This window comes from Terrapene carolina, unplaced genomic scaffold, assembly GCF_002925995.2.
Source record: "Terrapene carolina triunguis isolate 2854851 unplaced genomic scaffold, T_m_triunguis-2.0 Scaffold131, whole genome shotgun sequence".
NCBI classification, from domain to species: Eukaryota; Metazoa; Chordata; order Testudines; family Emydidae; genus Terrapene; species Terrapene triunguis.
In genome coordinates this window covers 19136965-19155924 of record NW_020664482.1, presented here as the reverse complement: position 1 = coordinate 19155924, position 18960 = coordinate 19136965, and the positions used below count along the sequence as shown (strand labels likewise).

The 18960-nt window shown below is 39.6% G+C and overlaps 1 protein-coding gene across 2 annotated transcripts in view; it reads right to left on the bottom strand.

Moving 5' to 3' along the window:
* ATRX (ATRX chromatin remodeler) overlaps nt 1-18960 on the bottom strand; it is a 136727-nt gene that overhangs the window by 81457 nt on the left and 36310 nt on the right. For both annotated transcript variants that reach the window (XM_024196772.2, XM_024196773.1), the window contains 3 exons: nt 9406-9515; nt 7057-7124; nt 2986-5930 (listed from right to left, as the gene is read on the bottom strand). In XM_024196772.2, coding sequence (XP_024052540.1) covers nt 2986-5930; nt 7057-7124; nt 9406-9515 — 3123 coding nt within the window. The remainder of the gene's footprint in view (nt 1-2985; nt 5931-7056; nt 7125-9405; nt 9516-18960) is intronic.

Here is an 18960-nt window from a genome sequence, read left to right as displayed (position 1 = left end):
GTAATATGAGTCACAAAATGATGAACCGTTCTCCTTATAGGGTATCACTATTAGATTATTTGATGTAATTTTATGTAAGGACTTGGGGAAGAGGAGTCTCTCTTTAAACTGTATAAAATTCTTCACCTTGCACTTTCATGAAGCTGCAGAAATAATGTTATCTTGTACATTATCATTATGGTTTGTGGTATACTCCTCTACCATATACGTATGCTTGAATTCCTAAATGCTGCCAGACATTGAGATAATGGTTTAAGTTTCCATTTGTCACCCTTAGATCCTTGTCTGAGTAGTATCTTGAAGTTTATGGCCCGCCCATTTAAGGAAGAAAAACATTCTATATCTTTAATGCTATTCTCTTTACATTTTTATATTAAATGGCATGAACCTGTGTAAATTTAATAGCCCACTGAAAAATGGACTAATAGTACTGGCAAAAAAGTCAGGTATAGTGAAATATTTTATCAATGCTCCACAATATTGACCTATATATCAAGCAGCTTCACTTTTGAACCTCTACTTAACAACTACTGTATATGTCATGTCAAATTGTGTAGTGGTCTTTTGGAGACTAAGATTTCCTACTAGTTAGGTAGATGATTGGCAAGATAAGAACTGTTGGGTAGAATAATCAGCAAATGAAAATTAGTAGCGACTCAGGCACCATTGTTCACTCTCACTGCCACAGGTGGTAAGAGAAATTGAGGGAAGGGCTACAGTTGCTTCACCCTTTCTCCCCGGCACTGTAGCATGAGTAGACACACAGCACATACATGGCTCCAAAAGACATTTCTAGTCCAAAGACTCCAATCTCACATGCATGCGGTGCATGCACAACTGCACTGGAATCCATACTGACACATACTCGAAGTATTGGTTACCCTAAAATGACCTGTTGAATTTGAATAATGGCTCAGTGTTAAGTAGCTCTTATAACACACCAAATCTCCTCTAAGGTATTCTTTAGGTGGAACACAAGAGAGAGGTACAGAAAACTTTATGTTAAAATTTGTGCTTACTGCATATTCAGAGCTGAATTAATCGCACTGATTCCAAATCAAAATAACTTAAAACAGGGAACATAGAATAGAACTGGAACTATCCGCAGTTGCCAGACTTTCTGAACAGTCTAAATTCTTTAAATAAGAGACCAGCGAAGAGCCTTAAATTTTTAATTTAAGAATGGTTAAATCAATCCATTGATACTAGGTATATCAGAAGCTCCTACATTAACAATGAGCATAAGATCATCTCTCCATAAAGCAGAAGATTTAAAAAACAAAAACAACCCCTAAAAGATTGAATCTTCAGAATTTAACAACACCCATTATACCACTGCTTGTTAGGTAAATTAGCATGTTCCAGCTCCACTCTAATTGTACATGAAAATCAACTTTTTTACAAGATCTCTGCCTAACTCTTTTAGATTTTGACCCTATTATAATCAGAATAGTAATATATGAACAAAATGTATCAGTAAATACTACTCTAAAAGCATTGGCTCAATATATTAACAAAACTGTGCTCTTTTATAGTGCCTTCTATCCAAAGATCTCAAAGTAATTTACAAACATTACTGAATAAAGTACCATAACACCCTTATGAAATTGGCAAGTATTCTCTCCATTTTACATATGGGGATAATAAAACACAAAGGTTCAATAATTCCCCTGAAGTCAAACAGTCTGTGGCAGAACTTGAAACAGAACTTGGGAGCTCCTGAGGTCTGTGCTTTACAGGAACATTGTCAACTTGAATTTTCTGATTTTTTTTAAAAAAAATTAATTTTCTGATACAGTCTCCTTTGAAATATATTTTCGATTTTTTTGGTTTTGTTACTTTTTTGAGAAGGAAGACCAAAAAGCAACAATGCCCTCTCGTCCCCATCCTTCCCTCTCTGTGCATACTCCTGCCTACTGAATCTTCTGTTTCAGCTACAGTCTCACAAGTCATGGGGAAGAGTGTGAAATGTAGTGAAATCAAGTACAGAAAGAAGTACTATAGAATGTCAATGGAAACAGTCTGGAAAAAGTTTCTCTCTCAGAGTAATCTTAGTAACAACAGTAGATATAAATTGTTCAGCTGGAAATGAAACTTGATAGTGTCCTTTTAGCCTCAAGATCACCCTTCCTCTTTATTTTTAGGTTCTCCAAGCCTAAAAGTTCTAGCTGTGCTGCTTTGAATTTTTTTTTTTTTTTTTTTTTAAAGAATAAAGGACTAATCAGATGCTGATCAAAGGGGGTCCTCCCCTCAAGTCTGGAAAAGAAAAAGAATTAGCCCCCATGCTCTCAGAAGCACTTTTAAAATGCATAAAAATCTGCTCAAGTAATAAATAGCAGCCTGATAGACTTTAGCAACAGGTGTCACTTTAGTTAAATAAAATTACTAGAATCTATTTCATGGGAAACAAAGATAATCAGGCCCAATTTAAAAAGTGCACATGCATAACTATAGTTAAACCTCCAAAGGCCACATTATACCACAAGGCTTGATACTCTTCTCCCTTACATGACCCAAAGCTAGAAGATCTGATGTGAGCTCTCCTGTTCTCTACTACCTAAACCCAATTCATGTTCTGTATTCATTAGGCAGACAAAAGCAACTAAGAATAGGCATAAGAAAGCCAACCTACAATGCAATCCACTTGGTATTACAGACTCTGGCTCCAGTTTTTCAAATCTCTTCCTAGAAAAGGTATTAAAATTAAATAAAAAGCCAAGGTGATTTGTAAATTAAGTTAAATGGCTGTTTGCCAAAGTTAGTACAAGTCAAATAACTGGTTGCAAGTGGCATCACAAAACATCTGATCACATTAGAAAACAGGTTTTAGAAATATGGCTTAAGTTTTGGAATGCATAGTCACATTTATAGATATTTTCACTTAAGCATTTGCACTACTAGATTATTAAATCAATATGACTACCCAACTCATACTATCGACCTCCCCATATTAATATACTAATCAAATTGTAGACCTTTGCACACCTGAAGACTGACAAAATCCTGTGTTGGAGGACAGTATTAAGCTTTCAGTCACTGGCTTAATCTTCTGCTCATCACTGCTTCCATCGATTGCTGAATTCTGGTCATCATTTTCTTCCTCATCTGATGAGGAGGAACAGGTGATGTCATCCTTCTGTTTTTTAGAAATTCTTTTTTCCACTTTTAAGTTACCCTTTTTATTCTCCTTAGCGGAACTCTTTTTACTCTTTTTTTTATTGTCTTCATAAGGCTCCTCATCAGAAGAGGACAATGAGTCATTCTGTTCTTTTTTGGAAGTTTTCTTTTTGTGGCTTACTTTTTTCTTTTCTTTAGCTTCTATTCGTTTTTTATTCTGTTTAACATCTTCAGAAGAACTCTCCTCTTTCTTTGGGGACTTCTCAGCATCTGAAGATGAATCATTCTGCAACTTTTTCAATGTTCTCTCTCTCAAATTTCTCTCTCTCTTTTCCTCAACTGCCATTTCATTTTTACTCTTATTTTCAGAGGAAATGCAACTCTTTTTCTCTGGGGATGATTTATCTCCATCAGAAGAAGAACCATCTTGTTCTTTCTTATTTTTCTTTTTCGAGTTTTCTTTTTTGGTTTCTTTACCTTCTGTTCCTTTTTTATTCTTGGTTTTGTCTTCTGAAGAATCACAACTCTGCTCCTTCGCTGCAGACTTCTCAGTTCCATCCAAAGAAGAATCATTCTGTACCTTTCTCTTTTTCAAATTTCTGTTTTTCTTTTCTTTTGCGTCTGCTCTCTTTTTACCATCAGAAGAATGGCAACTCTCCTCTTTCTCCAGGGATGATTTCTCAGTATCAGATGATCCGTCATGCTTCCCCTTCGGAGTTCTTTCTTTTAAATCTCTGTTTTTCTTTTCATTGACTGCTGTCCCCTTCCTAATTTTTTTATCTTCAGAAGAATGATTAGTCTCCTCTTTCTCTGGGGATGACTTCTCAGCATCATCAGATGATTCAACCTGCTGTTTCTTCAAATTTATTTTTTTCTTACTAGTAGATCCTTTTTTATTCTGTTCTTCAGAAGAAGAATCATAATTCTCTTCTTTTCTGGGGTATTTCTTTTTGGCTTTTTTTGCAGACTCTATTTTACTCAAACTCTTTATCTCTCTTTCTAACTCGGAGTCATAATTTGAAGAATCTGAAGGGTTCTGTCGTTTCTTTTTTGCAGAAGTGGAGCCTTTAGTTGATTTGCCTTTTTTGGCAACTAAATCTGAACCAGAAGTGGAGCTTTTTCTTTTGCGCTTTCCATTCTCATACTTCACTGGTTGTTTCGTTAGATCATTTAAAGCATTCTTCTGAATATTATTGGATGTCTCACTATTGCTATCAATATCTGAGGAACTATGACTCATCATGGCTACTTCTTTAAGGACTGCTGGCATCTCATCTGAATCCGAACTTTGGTCCAATATGTCTGATTTTTTTGATTTAGAAAGCTTATTAGGTTTAGGATGATCAGTAGTATTGTCAGAAGAATTTCTTTTATCTTTTTTTCTCATTGACTGGGTTGATGATTTTTGCTTGCGCTTCTCACAGTATGCGTCATTGCTGTCCTCTTCTGAATTAGATGTTAAAGGATTCATGTCTGTTTGACGTCTCAGAGGTGTAGTCTTCACACGTGGAGACCTCCTGAGATCAGATTCCTCTACCAAGGGGACAGTTTCATTTTCAGGTGAGCGTTCATTACCCATGTAATGATTTTCTTTTCCAGAATCACAGTTTTCTGCCTTGGGTATTACATCAGCATTCTGATCTCCCTTTACTGGATTACTGTCTTGATCTTCAGCTTTAACTGGAGAATCAGAAAGGGAAACAGGAGTCAGTTTTACAAACAATTCTTTTCTTACTTTAGCTGATGATTTTAACTTGGTACCTCCTTTAATGTCTTTTGAAGCTGTAGCACATTTTATATTAACATTTACTGTCTCCAGCTCTGTTGCTGTACTTCCATTGCCCTGTTCATCTGCTGCACTCTGAGTTTCCATAGCCGATTCTAGAGTCTCAAAAATATCTTCAGGGACTGATGAAGGAACAGACACAATATCCATGTCTAAAGCCTCAGTACTATTAGGTTCATATTGAGGCTCTTCATTTGTCTCAGACTTTTTATCTTCACTGCTAGTATTCTTGTTTTCTGTTTGTTGTGTTGCTGGAACATTTTGGTCCATGGGCTCATTGTCAGGCTGTTCTGACACAGCTTTTTTCACTGACTTTACAGTGTCCTCTTTCAACTCTGCATGTTCCTTTCCTTCATCTCTTTTCACTTCATTTTTTTCTAGTTTAATATCAGTTTTTTTCTCTTTGGTATTCTTCTCTTTGATTTTAACATCCAAAGCTTGAATCTCTTGATTCAGACCTTCTTCTAATGCTAAATGAACTTTTTTTATGTCACTCAAAACAGATTTAAAAGCTTTCAGCTGACGTAGCTGTATGGTAGAGTTTATTTCTGAATTTTCTGCTGCCGTTTTCAAAAAACTTACAAAACTAGCGTTCATATTAGTTGTGGTCTCAACCAGTTTTTTTGTCTTTTTAAGCATGTCTTTTGGCACCATTAGTGCTTTATAGGAATAGGTTAAAGAACCAGAATATGAGTCATCTAATTTCTTTTCTTCTCCATTACAATTTGAAATATTTCTCTTTGGAGAAAATTTGAGTGTGTGATCATATATTTTACTTTTTTCACTCTCAACTCTGATCTTCTTCTTGTTTTGTTGCAATAACTGTTCTAAATTTTCAAAAACACTGTCACATGCAGTGACCAAGTCCAACAAAGGTTCTGGGTGGCAAATGTAGCAATGCCATTGGTTATTTTCATCCATTATGGCTGACAGCTCCTTTCGGCCCAGATTGCGCAAAATGCACTTTTTGCAGAAGGCATTATGGCAAAAGTCGCAGCAAATTAAATTTCCACCTTCAGCACACCATCTGAAATGATGATTGGGAAATGTTAAAATGCTACCCAAAAACAAATTACATTAATTATTTAGACAAATAAAGTTTAATTAAATCAAACTTTAAAAATTATCAAACAGTTATAATATTTTAAAGTTACTAATCAAAGGCAAAAGTTTCATTTCAAAAGATAGCAAGCAGATATCTACTAATTTAGAACATTATTGAAGCACAATAATTAACAAGAGACATCGAAAGGCAGTACATTAAAATGTTGAACTAACAGTTCAGAAAACCAGAAATATTCAAGTACAGCTCCAAAAACCCTTGCCTAGCCTCCATATGTTAGCAGGAGAACCTAAAAAATTGCCACATGAAAGAAACTTAGTCTTCCCTGTTCAGTACGAGAATTAAAGAGTACAGTCTTTTGTAGTACAAAGATACAAACTGCACCTCCCTTTCTGACCTATATCACAGGTACAGGGCTACTGAGGCCCATTTTGCAGGGGTTCATGAGGTACTGGATGGGGTGGGGGGGAAAGGTTCCTGAACCGTGTATACTCAGTGTACGTAGGAGAAAATTTTTCTTTTTGGAACATGTCTGGAGCACATAGTCTGACCAAGACCAGAAAGTGAATGGGATAGAATAAACCTATTCTTGGTTTACTGGACAGTTACTGGACAGATGCAAAAGTTCTGAGTGGACCATATCTGGATAGCAACATGAGACAACGTGGCCTCTGGTTGATGACATAATAGCGAGTGAGGGTTTTAGCTTCTACCTCATATATATATATATATGTTAGTGGGTTTGCAGTTTACAGACCAATACATCAAGATTTCTCTGGGAAAGTGAGCTTCAGTGGCCCATTGATAAATGCTATTTATGGGATAATGATCAGAAGACAAATATAAAGCTGGTGTTGGAAACTTAACAAAGTATACATAAACTGATGTTTAGGTTTTAGTCATGTGATATTCAACTTTTAACCAACAGGGCTAAGTACTTGATTTCCTTATATTTATGTTTTCCTAGTTTGTACTAAAATTTAAAATTGAAATATCAACATAATATTATGGGTCTGTTGGCTGGACAGTGGGCATTTCATTATTGCTTTAATTGATGTGGGTAATATTATAGTGGTGTTTACATACTTACCTACACTGTTCATCCATTCCGTCTGAATCACGGCTAATGTCATCGCTCATATAATATTTGTAGCAAGTCTGCAAGGGAAATAGGTGGACAAGGAATTTTTTTCAATTAAAGTGAGATGGAATTTCATAAATCTTTATGACTTAATCTAATGAATGCATTAAAGTCAGACTCTTAAAATGTTCTTAGAACTTCAGATCACTGTCTATAAATGAAAACTAGAAACCCCTTTAAAATTTTCTCTCTCATTTTCACCTGCTGTTTACAAAATTGTAATTAATTTAAGTCTCCAAAGACACAGCAGCTCCCAAACAATGACTTTTCTGAATTGAATGGTACAAGCCTTATTTGAAAATTAAATGTGTTTGCCTTCTTTTGAAGGCCACAGTTTTTTTGTATTCTAAAACTTCCAAGTTGACTATTATTTTTTATATTCAGTTTTGGTCTACACTTATGTCTGCATAGCTACATTGGTCAGGGGCGTGGAAAGAAAAAAACAAAACAAAACAAAACAAAATCCCTGACCAACATAGCTAAACCAACAAAACCCCCTGTGTAGCTGCAACTATGTCAATGGAAGAGGGCTTCCACTGATGTAGCTAATGTCAAACTGAAAGAAAAATTTCTGTTGGTGTAAGCTGCATCTACACTAGCAGGCTACACTGGCACCACAGTAAGAACCAAAATTACATACCTTCATTGGAATGTAGAATTTTATTCAATCTATCATTTCAACCGCATGTTGTTGTTGATGTTAGCAATGCAACAATTCGTACAGGAACAGAGCTTATGAAATTACGCTTAAAACTTCTTAAATAAGATTTGTGTGCCACCAAAGACTGCTAAACATTAAGCCCACTTGATTAATAGTAATGACTGCAGTTCCTGAATTTGTTAGGTCAAATTCTGAAGTCCTTATTCAGTCTTTATTTAAATAGAGCTCCAGTGACTTATCAGTTTTCCTTGAATAAGGGCTGCCTAAAGACTGTAGACCAAATTCTGCCCTCACTTGCACCCACTGTCTTCACAATCCTGAAAAACAGCTTCGGAATCTGCCTATATGTGGTGTGTGTGAAGTAATGATGCACCCTCACCTGGAATACAGAGTTCAATACCTGGTCATCCTATGTCAAAAAAAGTTATAGCAAAAACATGATTCAGAGACACACAACAAGAATTGTTCAGAGGCGCAGGAAAATTCCCGCATTATGAGATATTGAAAAGTCTGGCACTGTTTACCTTAGTTAGGAGACAAATAGAAAGGAAATGACACAGAGATAGAAAATAATGAAAGATATAGAGAATTCCTGATCTGTTCTCCCTTCTTATAATATTAAAAAACAAGGTGGCATCCAATGAATTTAAAAGAAAGGAAATGCAAAACTGATAAAAGTAAATATCACCTCACAATTAACCAGTAGAACTCACTGACACAAGGCATAATTGAGGTTAAGAGTTTAGCGAGATTAAAAAAATAGATTGGACACTTATACATGTAACAAGACTATTCAGAGTTACAATGGTAAGAATTAAAAAAAAAATCAAGAGTTTTGGAAAGGATTCAGAGCTTTACTGGGGACTGGTAGCAAGGTTCCTTGTGGACTGGTTATTCTGTAGCTACTTTCTTCAGAGTTTTTGTAATTTCCTCAAAAGCAGCTGGTATTGGCCCCATTGTCTGAGTCAGGATACTGGACAAGATGGACCTCAGTTCAGATCCAGTGTGTCAATTCTTAAGGATACAGTACTGGACTAACTAAAATACCTGAAGGCCAAATACAGCCCACATCACAGACCCTATATGCCACTCCACCAGCTTAAAAGCATTGACACAACAGGGCATGGGTGAATTCCCCCATTGCAGGCACAGCATTGGGCCAATGTAAGCCACCCTATACTGCTTCCTTAAAAGGCTTTAATGTAGGGGCATGATGGAATGGACATGGGCGGGAGGTGATCTACGCATAGTGATCAGTGCTACAGAATTCTGGACTGTGGTGCTGACCATTCACAGCCAGTGGGAAAGCTGCCATAAATTAGCATATAAAACCATAAACACCAAAATTAAAGTAGTTTCATGATATATTCCAAACTTATTAACACTTTAAAAATAAATTCCAAAGAAACCACAATAAATTAAACATTTGTGGTGTATAAGCTTTATCCGTGTAACTTCACATTTTAATACTTGCTTTTCCCTTTTCTGCTACCAGTTTCCTTGTTTATGTACATTGCAAAGTTTAAAAGGCTAACAAGAGAAAACAATACGCACAGAAAACAAGTAGTAATAGATCACCTTTTTTTTTTTTTTTTTAAATAAGAAGGCACATTGAGTACAATTCACTCATTACATACCTTACAGATAAGGACTTTCAGTGTAGGATGTCTATAGATTGAATCCTTTTGAAAATGGTTCACCTGTTGCCCACAGGCTGTACAGCTTACAATTCCATGCAGTCCTTCCTCTATAGAGGATTATAAACCACATATTAGTTTTTAAAAGCAATCTATGAACAATTATTGTGTTTCCTTGTTACAGCATTTTGGTTTGTCAAATTATTTGTTTACTTCAAAACCCACTCTAATGCTTTACCACCCAGCTTTCGAGGAAACTTTCTATAACCACTCACCTTTTTCTAAAAGGCTAATGAAGAGTTTTTGTGCCATTATCTCCTTTCCGGATAAAATTTATCCAGGAGAAATGTCTTCCTTTGTGAGGTTATACACTTGGATTAAATTGTTATTTTATGAGGACATACCTGAATTGTCAGTAAAAATACATTTAATCATGGTCCTGCATTGTACAGTAAAATCGCTCAACTTTCAGTTATTCTTCTTCATAAAATACCATGGCAGTTTATAAATAAATATTTTAATTATATTTCCTTCAGATTTTTAAATTTATTTCTGAATGAGAAATAAGGAAAACAAGTCTATGAAACAAGTTAAAAATATAAATAAAATCCTCTCTGGTTTCGCGTGAAACATTATGTAAGATCAAAATAGATTAAGACAATATTTTGTAGCAATTGTACAGGACACCTCCAGACCATTCTGCTCAACACACTGTCCTGGAAGTTCACATTTATCTTGTCATCTATAAATGTTTTCTGTATTTGAAATGACAGTTTGACAAAAATACACTTTGACCATCCTATTGGTAGCTACCACTCCAGTTTAGTCCTGTTTGCCGTGGTAGGGCTTCCACCTGTAGTGTGGTCTTTTAGTACAAACTGTTCAATTTAACAACTTTTATTCTTACTTTGAGCAGTGACGCTGCCAAGAAAAAGGGGAAGCCACCTGAGAAACCCCACAGCCACTGTTTTAAGTTGGTATCAAGCAATAAAGCAAGAGAAGGCTGCTGGATGACTTATGTCAAATGCAACCTGCCCGCCTGTATCAATTCAGGAGGTTGTGAATCCAATGAGACTTCGTTTAAAGGCTTTAAAACACATACACAGAATCAGGCACAAATACCAAAAAGAGTTCAGGAACCTACTGAACTTTTCCATAACAAAATACAGACTACTGGCAAAGATTCAGAGATTTTGAAATTGGAGACAGAGCCTTAAATGGACTCAGAGCCTGTTAGGCTTAAGTAAAGAAGAAGAAAGCTTTACAAAGAAAGGTGAAAACAATAAATCTCATTCAGAGTCAGAAAGTTTCAGCTGTTGGGTACATCAGAGTGGGTTAACAGACTTGAGAATATTTTGGGATTCTTAGAACAAAGTACTTGATATGAAATGGAAAGGGCATTTCAAATCCTTAAACCAACTTCAGGCTTAAGATGGGTTTTGTAAAATAGGTACAGCAAGACAGCTTTCCAGCCCCTGTTGTATACTCTTGGCTTTTCCTTCCTTTGGCTAACAAGAAACACATTTTTGTGACTGAAGGAAAATAAGTTATCTTATTTATGGAATTCTCTATGCTAGCACTTGAGTCCTGAACACCTCACAACAGGATATACAAGTTTGACTTGCTCAACCCCATTTTTTCCAAGAACTAGTCTAGAGGCAAAGATTTATGGTGTTTTATCCTGCAGAACTGCAGGTTATAGCTGGATCAGAATCAGTATATTATCCTTAATTTTGACGAGATGGTAAGATCTCTTAACTGACAATTCAGCTTACCAGGAAGAGGACAAGAAACATTTAGCTAGTATTTTCACTTTACAATCCTGTTCAGCGCCACATCTATAAAAAGAATACATGAAGACCTGACTAATCCCAGGCCAGTTGCACCATTTCTGTAACTCCTCAAACATTTTGAAGATTTTATCCCTCCCATAGTGTCTAAACTGGTTCTTATACAGGTCAGAACCAAAGAATAGGAAAAAGCTGTAGTTTTATAATATTATGGTATTGGCAGTAAAATTCCATAGTTGACATCCTGTTACCAAGGAACTCCATGCCCACTCAAGCCTCATCCTTTAGGACCTTAAGCTTGGTTCACTAGAATGATATGAATACAAACTGTGTGGCAGGTTAGAGTGTGGAAAGCAGTTCTTGACAGAGGTGTGCCACTTTGAAAATAGTAATTAAAATCTAGAATTTCACCTAGAAGTTTCCTGGCTGCCAAAACCGAGTATGAAATATATGTTTAATATTCTCTTGCTCACAAGGTAAATGCCACATCCTGTAGTAAGGGGTGTGCCAGATACAGCCTATTTCAATACTGTAGACTACTAGTATGGATGACCATGACAAGATCTGAATCAAAGAATATTGCCATTAGTATATCTGGTCAGTGATTTTATACTACATATGCTATTATCAGTGTTCTATTTTCATGAATATCAGAATATTCAAAACTCTGTCTTCTCCTCACAGAAATTTCACCAGATTTGCATGGTAAATAAATACCTGGTTATATCAATATTCTGACTGTTATGCTTGTTTTTATTCAAGCTATACTGCAAGGTTACAGTATTTTTTTTAAATAAAGTTACAAGGTCTGTGTTCTTGCTAAAATGGTTTACATTACCATCATTAAAAATATTTCAAGATAAAAAATTAGGCCATGTTTATCAGTACATCTGCAGGCAGCAAGAGTCTCAGAAACATTCAATTTAACCAAAACTTTTATGTGGGGGGGAAAAGGAGAAATAGTTAAGGAAGACAGGAGCTAGATGGTTATGAGGCAATCACTAATTAAATACAGAGCCTTTCACAACTAGGTCACAAGACCAAATGTGGCCCAAGATGATAGTTGTCAAAAGTCATTATCAGCCAATGAGTGCTTGATGTCTAATGTAAGAGGAGTTGCTAGTCTCTGTCCATTACACAGTGGACAGGAAACAACACACAAAACATTACCAAAACTGTCACATTTAGAAGACAGCCAAAGATACAATGGACACTATCTAGAGCAGTGGTCTCCAAACTTTTTTGATCACACACCCCTATCAGTAAAAATTTTTGAGCACGCACCCCCCGCCGCGCCTGCTCTACCATTTTTGCTGAAGCAAAAAATAAAAATAAAAAAAAAAAGGCCGCTGGGCTCCCCACCCGAACTGATGAAGCAAAAACAAAAAAAAGCACTCCTCCTGCTGCGCACCTCCACTTTGGAGACCACTGATCTAGAGGTTAAGAGACGTAGTCCCTCCAAAATATGGTGGAAGCATACTACCATGTCAGCATGGGGAAAAATCTGCACTGCCACAGCCTGTGCTATGCTTGTTTCATGGATAGAACGAGGGTTTTCATTTCCAGGGGTACCAACTTGGCAGTTTTCACAAGTACTATATTCACATAAATATGTTAGAAAAAAATACAATTAAGTTTCCACAAAGTAATGAATACTATTCACTATGTAAAATTTTACATAACATTGCACTGTTGTTTTTATAGTGTTTTGCAATCTGCACAGAGCGATCACTCACCCCTCAGCTGGACATGAAAAAGTAGAAAGCACCAGCAAAGACAACACAAAGGCCTTCTCCACACACAAAACTGCACCATTTTAATTAGAGGTGTGACACTGCACCAATTTATCATCATCCCCCTTACACACATTAATATTATCACACCTTTAGTTAAACCCATGCATCTTCTTAGTTCATACAAGCTTAATGATTCTGAGAGAAAATTAGTATCTTTTGGAATCAAAACCATGAAGGGGTTCCAATGTGAAACAATATAGAATTTCCAGGAAGAGACATGAAAAACTGTAGAGTTGCTGCAAAACTATCCTCTCCACATCCCACTCATCCCTTGCATGCATTGGGACCTATATATTTCCTGCAGAAATATCTATCATATAAAGATGACATGAAACATTGCAAAACAGAAGGTTACTACCGCAAAAACTGAGTTGTCCAAATGCATTACCGCTGCAGAACCACAATGTAGGAATCACATACCACGCTCAGGAGCCAAGAAACCTTTAACAGTATAACCATTATGGGGCCCTTGGATCTGAGCATTCTAGAAACTACTACTATAAAAGGTCACATAACCCTTCTACCCATTCTCTGACCCTCACTCTTCATGAGTATTTATAGACTCTGAAGAAGGAAGGGCTGATATATGACTCTTCAGAAGCAATATATTAGGAAAACTCCATTTAACAGAAGGTAACCTTCTGTAGGGAGTACTTATTTTACTCCTGAGGGAATTCTGCACCACTGTGCACACGCAGAGTTCATGTCCTGCACAGAATATTTTATTCGCCACAGAAAATACATTCTGCCGAAGAAGTCCTGCAATTATGTCTTTCACCCACCTGGAGCTGCTGTGGCGCCGGGACAGCAGCTGCTTCCAAGAGGGCGCAGCCTCAGCTGCACATAGGGAAAAGAAGAGGCTGTGTTCCTTGTAGACCCTGCCTGTGGGCCCAGGTCAGGAGGCATGGGATATGGGTGGACGGACAGCATGGGCTGGGGGGGGGGGGGGGGGGGGGGGGGTCACAGACTGGGATTCAGAAGGGCTGATGGAGAGAAGACTGGGGGGACACTGAATGGGAGGAGGGTGCAGGATAACATGGAAGGGGAGTGGCTGAGTGGGGATGCAGGATAATTTTCAAACACTCTCTGTAATTCAGTTTTCTTTCAGGTCACTGATAACGTTAAATAGCATAGGGCCAAGAACCAGTCCCTATGGGACCCTACATAGAAAAAACACCTGCCTGATGATGGATTCCCCATTTACAATTACTTTTTGAGACCTATCCGACAGTTTTAATCCATTTAACATGTGCCACATTGATTTTATATCATTTTAGGGGTTTTTTAATCAAAATGTTGTATGGTACCAAGTCAAATGCGTTTCACAGAAGTCTAGTACATCAACAGTATTACCTTTATGAACCAAACTTCTAGTCTCACCAAAAAAAAAAAAAAAGACAATTTGATAGGATCTATTTGTAATAAGAGGAGGTTACATAAATGTAACTGGAGGTTCTTTGAGATGTGCGGTCCCTATCTGTATGGCACTGAAGGGTTATATAAATGCACCATGCATCCAGAGCCAGAGATTTTGAAAGTAGTAGTGTCCATTGGTCCATGCATGTGCCCTTGCTGCACCTCATGGTTTCATCTGAGGTGATAAAGGGCGGGGCGGACCGACCACGCCCTCAGTTCCTTCTCCATCGCAAACCAAGAAATCTACAGCAGAGGAGGAGAAGGGTGGGACTGGAATACAGATAGAGACCACACATCTCAAAGAACTCCAGTTACATGTAAGTAACCTCCTCCTCTTCTTCTTCAAGCGATGGTTCCTAGTGTATTCCACTGAGGGTACCTAGCTAAGAGGAGGGTGTGAAGATGATGATGGAACCGTGGAACGGAGAACAGCTGCACCGAATGAGGCATCCATAGCAGAGTCTCGCATCAAAGCGTAATGGGAAGAGAATGTATGTACTGAACTCCATGTGGCCTCCCTACATATGTCCGTAAACAATATGTCATGAAGCGCAGATGTGGGCAATGCTTGCGCTCTCATGGAGTGGGCTTGTACCCCAAGGAGTGGAGACAGTTCCGATAACTGATAATAGGGTGTAATGCACCCTGAAACCCACTTAGAAGCCTTCTGAGTGGAGATTGTTTGCCTTTAAGTCTTCTCACTCTAATGATAAAAAGTCTAGGAGATTTTCTGAACAATTTCATCCTCTGCAGATAGAAAGTCAGGGCCCAGCAGATGTCGAGGGAGTGAAGGTGGTATTCCGCTGCTGAGGCGTGAGGTTTTGGAAAGAAAGAGGTTAAGTGTACGAACTGGTTAAGATGAAAGCGGGATACCATCTTTGGCAGAAACTTGGGGTGCAAGCTCAGGGAAATTTTGTACTTATGAATATGGTAGAGGGGGGAGGTCTGCCATCATGTCCCTCAGTTCGCCAATCCTTCTCGCGGCAGTAATAGGTACCAGGAAGGCACTCTTCATGGAAAGGTGAGACAGGGAGCAGAAGGCCAGAGGTTCAAAGGGCTTTTTCATCAATGCCAGGAGGACAAGATTGAGGTGCGATAGGTTGAACAGGAGGATAAGTCCATAGGAGGCTCTTCCAAAACCTGGTAGTCAGGGGGGTGAGTAAAGGGAGTGCCCTACCACAGAGCGGTGGAAGGCACTGATAGCGGCTATGTGTACCTTGATGGAGTTGAGAGTGAGGCCTGACATCTTCAGGAAGAGGAGACAATCCAAAAGAAGAAGGATGTCCACATATTCAGGAGCAAGACCCCTCTGTCGGGCCCATGATGTGAAATGCTTCCATATGGCCCTACAGGACCACCTTCTAGGCTTCTCTCTGCTACTTGAGAGGATTTCTTGTACTGCTGATGAACATTCCCGCACTAATAAAGATGTCCATCCAAAAACCAAGCTTTGAGGTGAAGTCTGTAGATCGGGATGCCGGATCCTCGTGCCATGTTGAATGAGGACTTCCAGGAAAGTTGGCAGCAGAAGCTGGGAACACGCTAATGTGGAGAAGAAGGGGAAATCAGAACTGGCAAGACCAGAACAGGCTGATCAGAATGACAGTCACTCTCTCCCGTCTGATCTTGTGTAGGACATGCCTCAGGAGCAGTAGGGGAGGAAAGGTGTAATAGATCTGGTCCAACCAGTGGAGGGCAAGGGCATCGCATTGGGAAAGGGCACCAAGTCCCCCCGCCAGAGCAGTACTGGGTGCATTTGCTGTTGGCATGGGAGGCAAAGAGGTCCAGGTAGGAGTCCTCCAGTAGTCGAAAATGTTGGTGACCACGGAGTCGTGGAGCTCCCATTCATGGTCAGTCATGAATTTCCTGGTGAGAGAGTCTGCAATTACATTCTGCATCCTGGAAAGGTATGCTTCTGACTAGGAATGTAAATAGGGTTTAAAAATAGTAACCGTTAAAACTATTAAAATTCTATCAGTTAAATGGTTAGCCGTTAAGAATCCACATAGGCGGGGAACTAGGGGTGCGGTGGGTGCTGCAGCACCCCCAAGTCTTATGCTGGGCCCAGCTGCTGGCCCGCGCTGGCAACGGAGCCTTGGATGCGGGGCGGCTGCAGAGCCCCTGGACTCTGGGCTGGAAGCTGGGATGCCGGGCAGCAGCCGGGATGCCGGGCGGCAGCGGAGTTTAATCATAGAATATCAGGGTTGGAAGGGACCTCAGGAGGTCATCTAGTCCAACCCCCTGCTCAAAGCAGGACCAATCCCCAACTAAATCATCCCAGCCAGGGCTTTGTCAAGCCTGACCTTAAAAACCTCTAAGGAAGGAGATTTCACCACCTCCCTAGGTAACCCATTCCAGTGCTTCACCACCCTCCTAATGAAAAAGTTTTTCGTAATATCCAACCTCAACCTCCCCCACTGAACCTTGAGACCATTACTCCTTGCTCTGTCATCTGCTACCACTGAGAACAGTCTAGATCCATCCTCTTTGAGTCGGCAGTGTGACATGGCCGTGAAAAAAGCTAATGCGGTCTTGGGATGCATTAGGCGAGGTATTTCTAGTAGGGATAAGGAGGTGCTGCTTCCGTTATACAAGGCACTGGTGAGACCTCATTTGGAGTACTGTGTGCAGTTCTGGTCTCCCATGTTTAAAAAGGATGAACTCAAACTGGAACGGGTACAGAGAAGGGCCACTAAGATGATCCGAGGAATGGAAAACCTGTCGTATGAAAGGAGACTCGAGGAGCTCAGTTTGTTTACCCTAACCAAAAGGAGGCTGAAGGAGGATATGATTGCTCTCTTTAAATATATCAGAGGGATAAATACCAGGGAGGGAGAGGAATTATTTCAGCTCAGTACTAATGTGGACACGAGAACAAATGGATATAAACTGGCCATCGGGAAGTTTAGGCTTGAAATTAGACGAAGGTTTCTAACCATCAGAGGGGTGAAGTTCTGGAACAGCCTTCCGAGGGAAACAGTGGGGGCGAAAGACCTCTCTGGCTTTAAGATTAAGCTTGATAAGTTTATGGAGGGGATGGTTTGATGGGATAACGTGATTTTAGTCAATAGGTCAATAACGTGCCATCGCTGGTAATTAGTAACAATGGTCAATGATGGGATATTAAAAGTTATTACAGAGAACATTTTCCGGAGGGTCTGGCTGGAGAATCTTGCCCGCATGCTCGGAGTTCAGCTGATCGCCATATTTGGGGTCGGGAAGGAATTTTCCTCCAGGGTAGATTGGCAGAGGCCCTGGAGGTTTTTCGCCTTCCTCCGCAGCATGGGGCAGGGGTCGCTTGCTGGAGGATTCTCTGCGACTTGAAGTCTTTAAATCATGATTTGGGGACTTCAACAGCTGAGTCAAGGGAGAGAATTATTCCAGGAGTGGGTGGGTCAGCTTTTGTGGCCTGCATCATGCAGGAGGTCAGACTAGATGATCATAATGGTCCCTTCTGACCTTAAAGTCTATGAGTCTTTGGAACCCCCTTTCAGGTAGTTGAAAGCAGCTATCAAATCACCCCATTCTTCTCCTCTGCAGCCTAAATAATCCCAGTTCCCTCAGTCTCTCCTCGTAAGTCATGTGCTGCAGCTCCCTAATCATTTTTGTTGCCCTCCGCTGGACTCTTTCCAATTTTTTCACATCCTTCTTGTAGTGTGGGGCCCAAAACTGGACACAGTACTCCAGTTGAGGCCTCACCAATGCCGAATAGAGGGGAATGATCACATCCCTAGATCTGCTGGCAATGCTCCTACTTTTACAGCCCAAAATGTCGTCAGCCTTCTTGGCAACAAGGGCACACTGTTGACTCATATCCAGCTTCTCATCCACTGTAACCCCTAGGTCCTTTTCTGCAGAACTGCTGCCTAAGCACTTGGTCCCTAGTCTGTAGCTGTGCATGGGATTCTTCCGTCCTAAGTGCAAGACTCTGCACTTGTCCTTGTTGAACCTCATCAGATTTCTTTTGGCCCAATCCTCTAATTTGTCTAGGTCCCTCTGTATCCTATCCCTACCCTCCAGCATATCTACCACTCCTCCCAGTTTAGTGTCATCTGCAAACTTGCTGAGGGTGCAATCCACGCCATCCTCCAAAACCGGCCCCAGGACCAGCCCTTGGGGCACTTCGCTTGATACCGGCTGCCAACTAGACATGGAGCCAGTGGGATCAACGTGTAGTGATCAATGATCTAGTCAGCTTTCTATCCACCTTATAGTCCATTCATCCAGCCCATACTTCTTTAACTTGCTGGCAAGAATACTGTGGGAGACAGTATCAAAAGCTTTGCTAAAGTTAAGGAATAACACGTCCACTGCTTTCCCCTCATCCACAGAGCCAGTTATCTCGTCATAGAAGGCAATTAGGTTAGTCAGGCATGACTTGTCCTTGGTGAATCCATGCTGACTGTTCCTGATCACTTTCTTCTCCTCTAAGTGCTTCAAAATTGATTCCTTGAGGACCTGCTCCATGATTTTTCCAGGGACTGAGGTGAAGCTGACTGGCCTGTGGTTCCCCAGATCCTCCTCCTCCCTTTTTTTTTTTTTTTTTTTTTTTT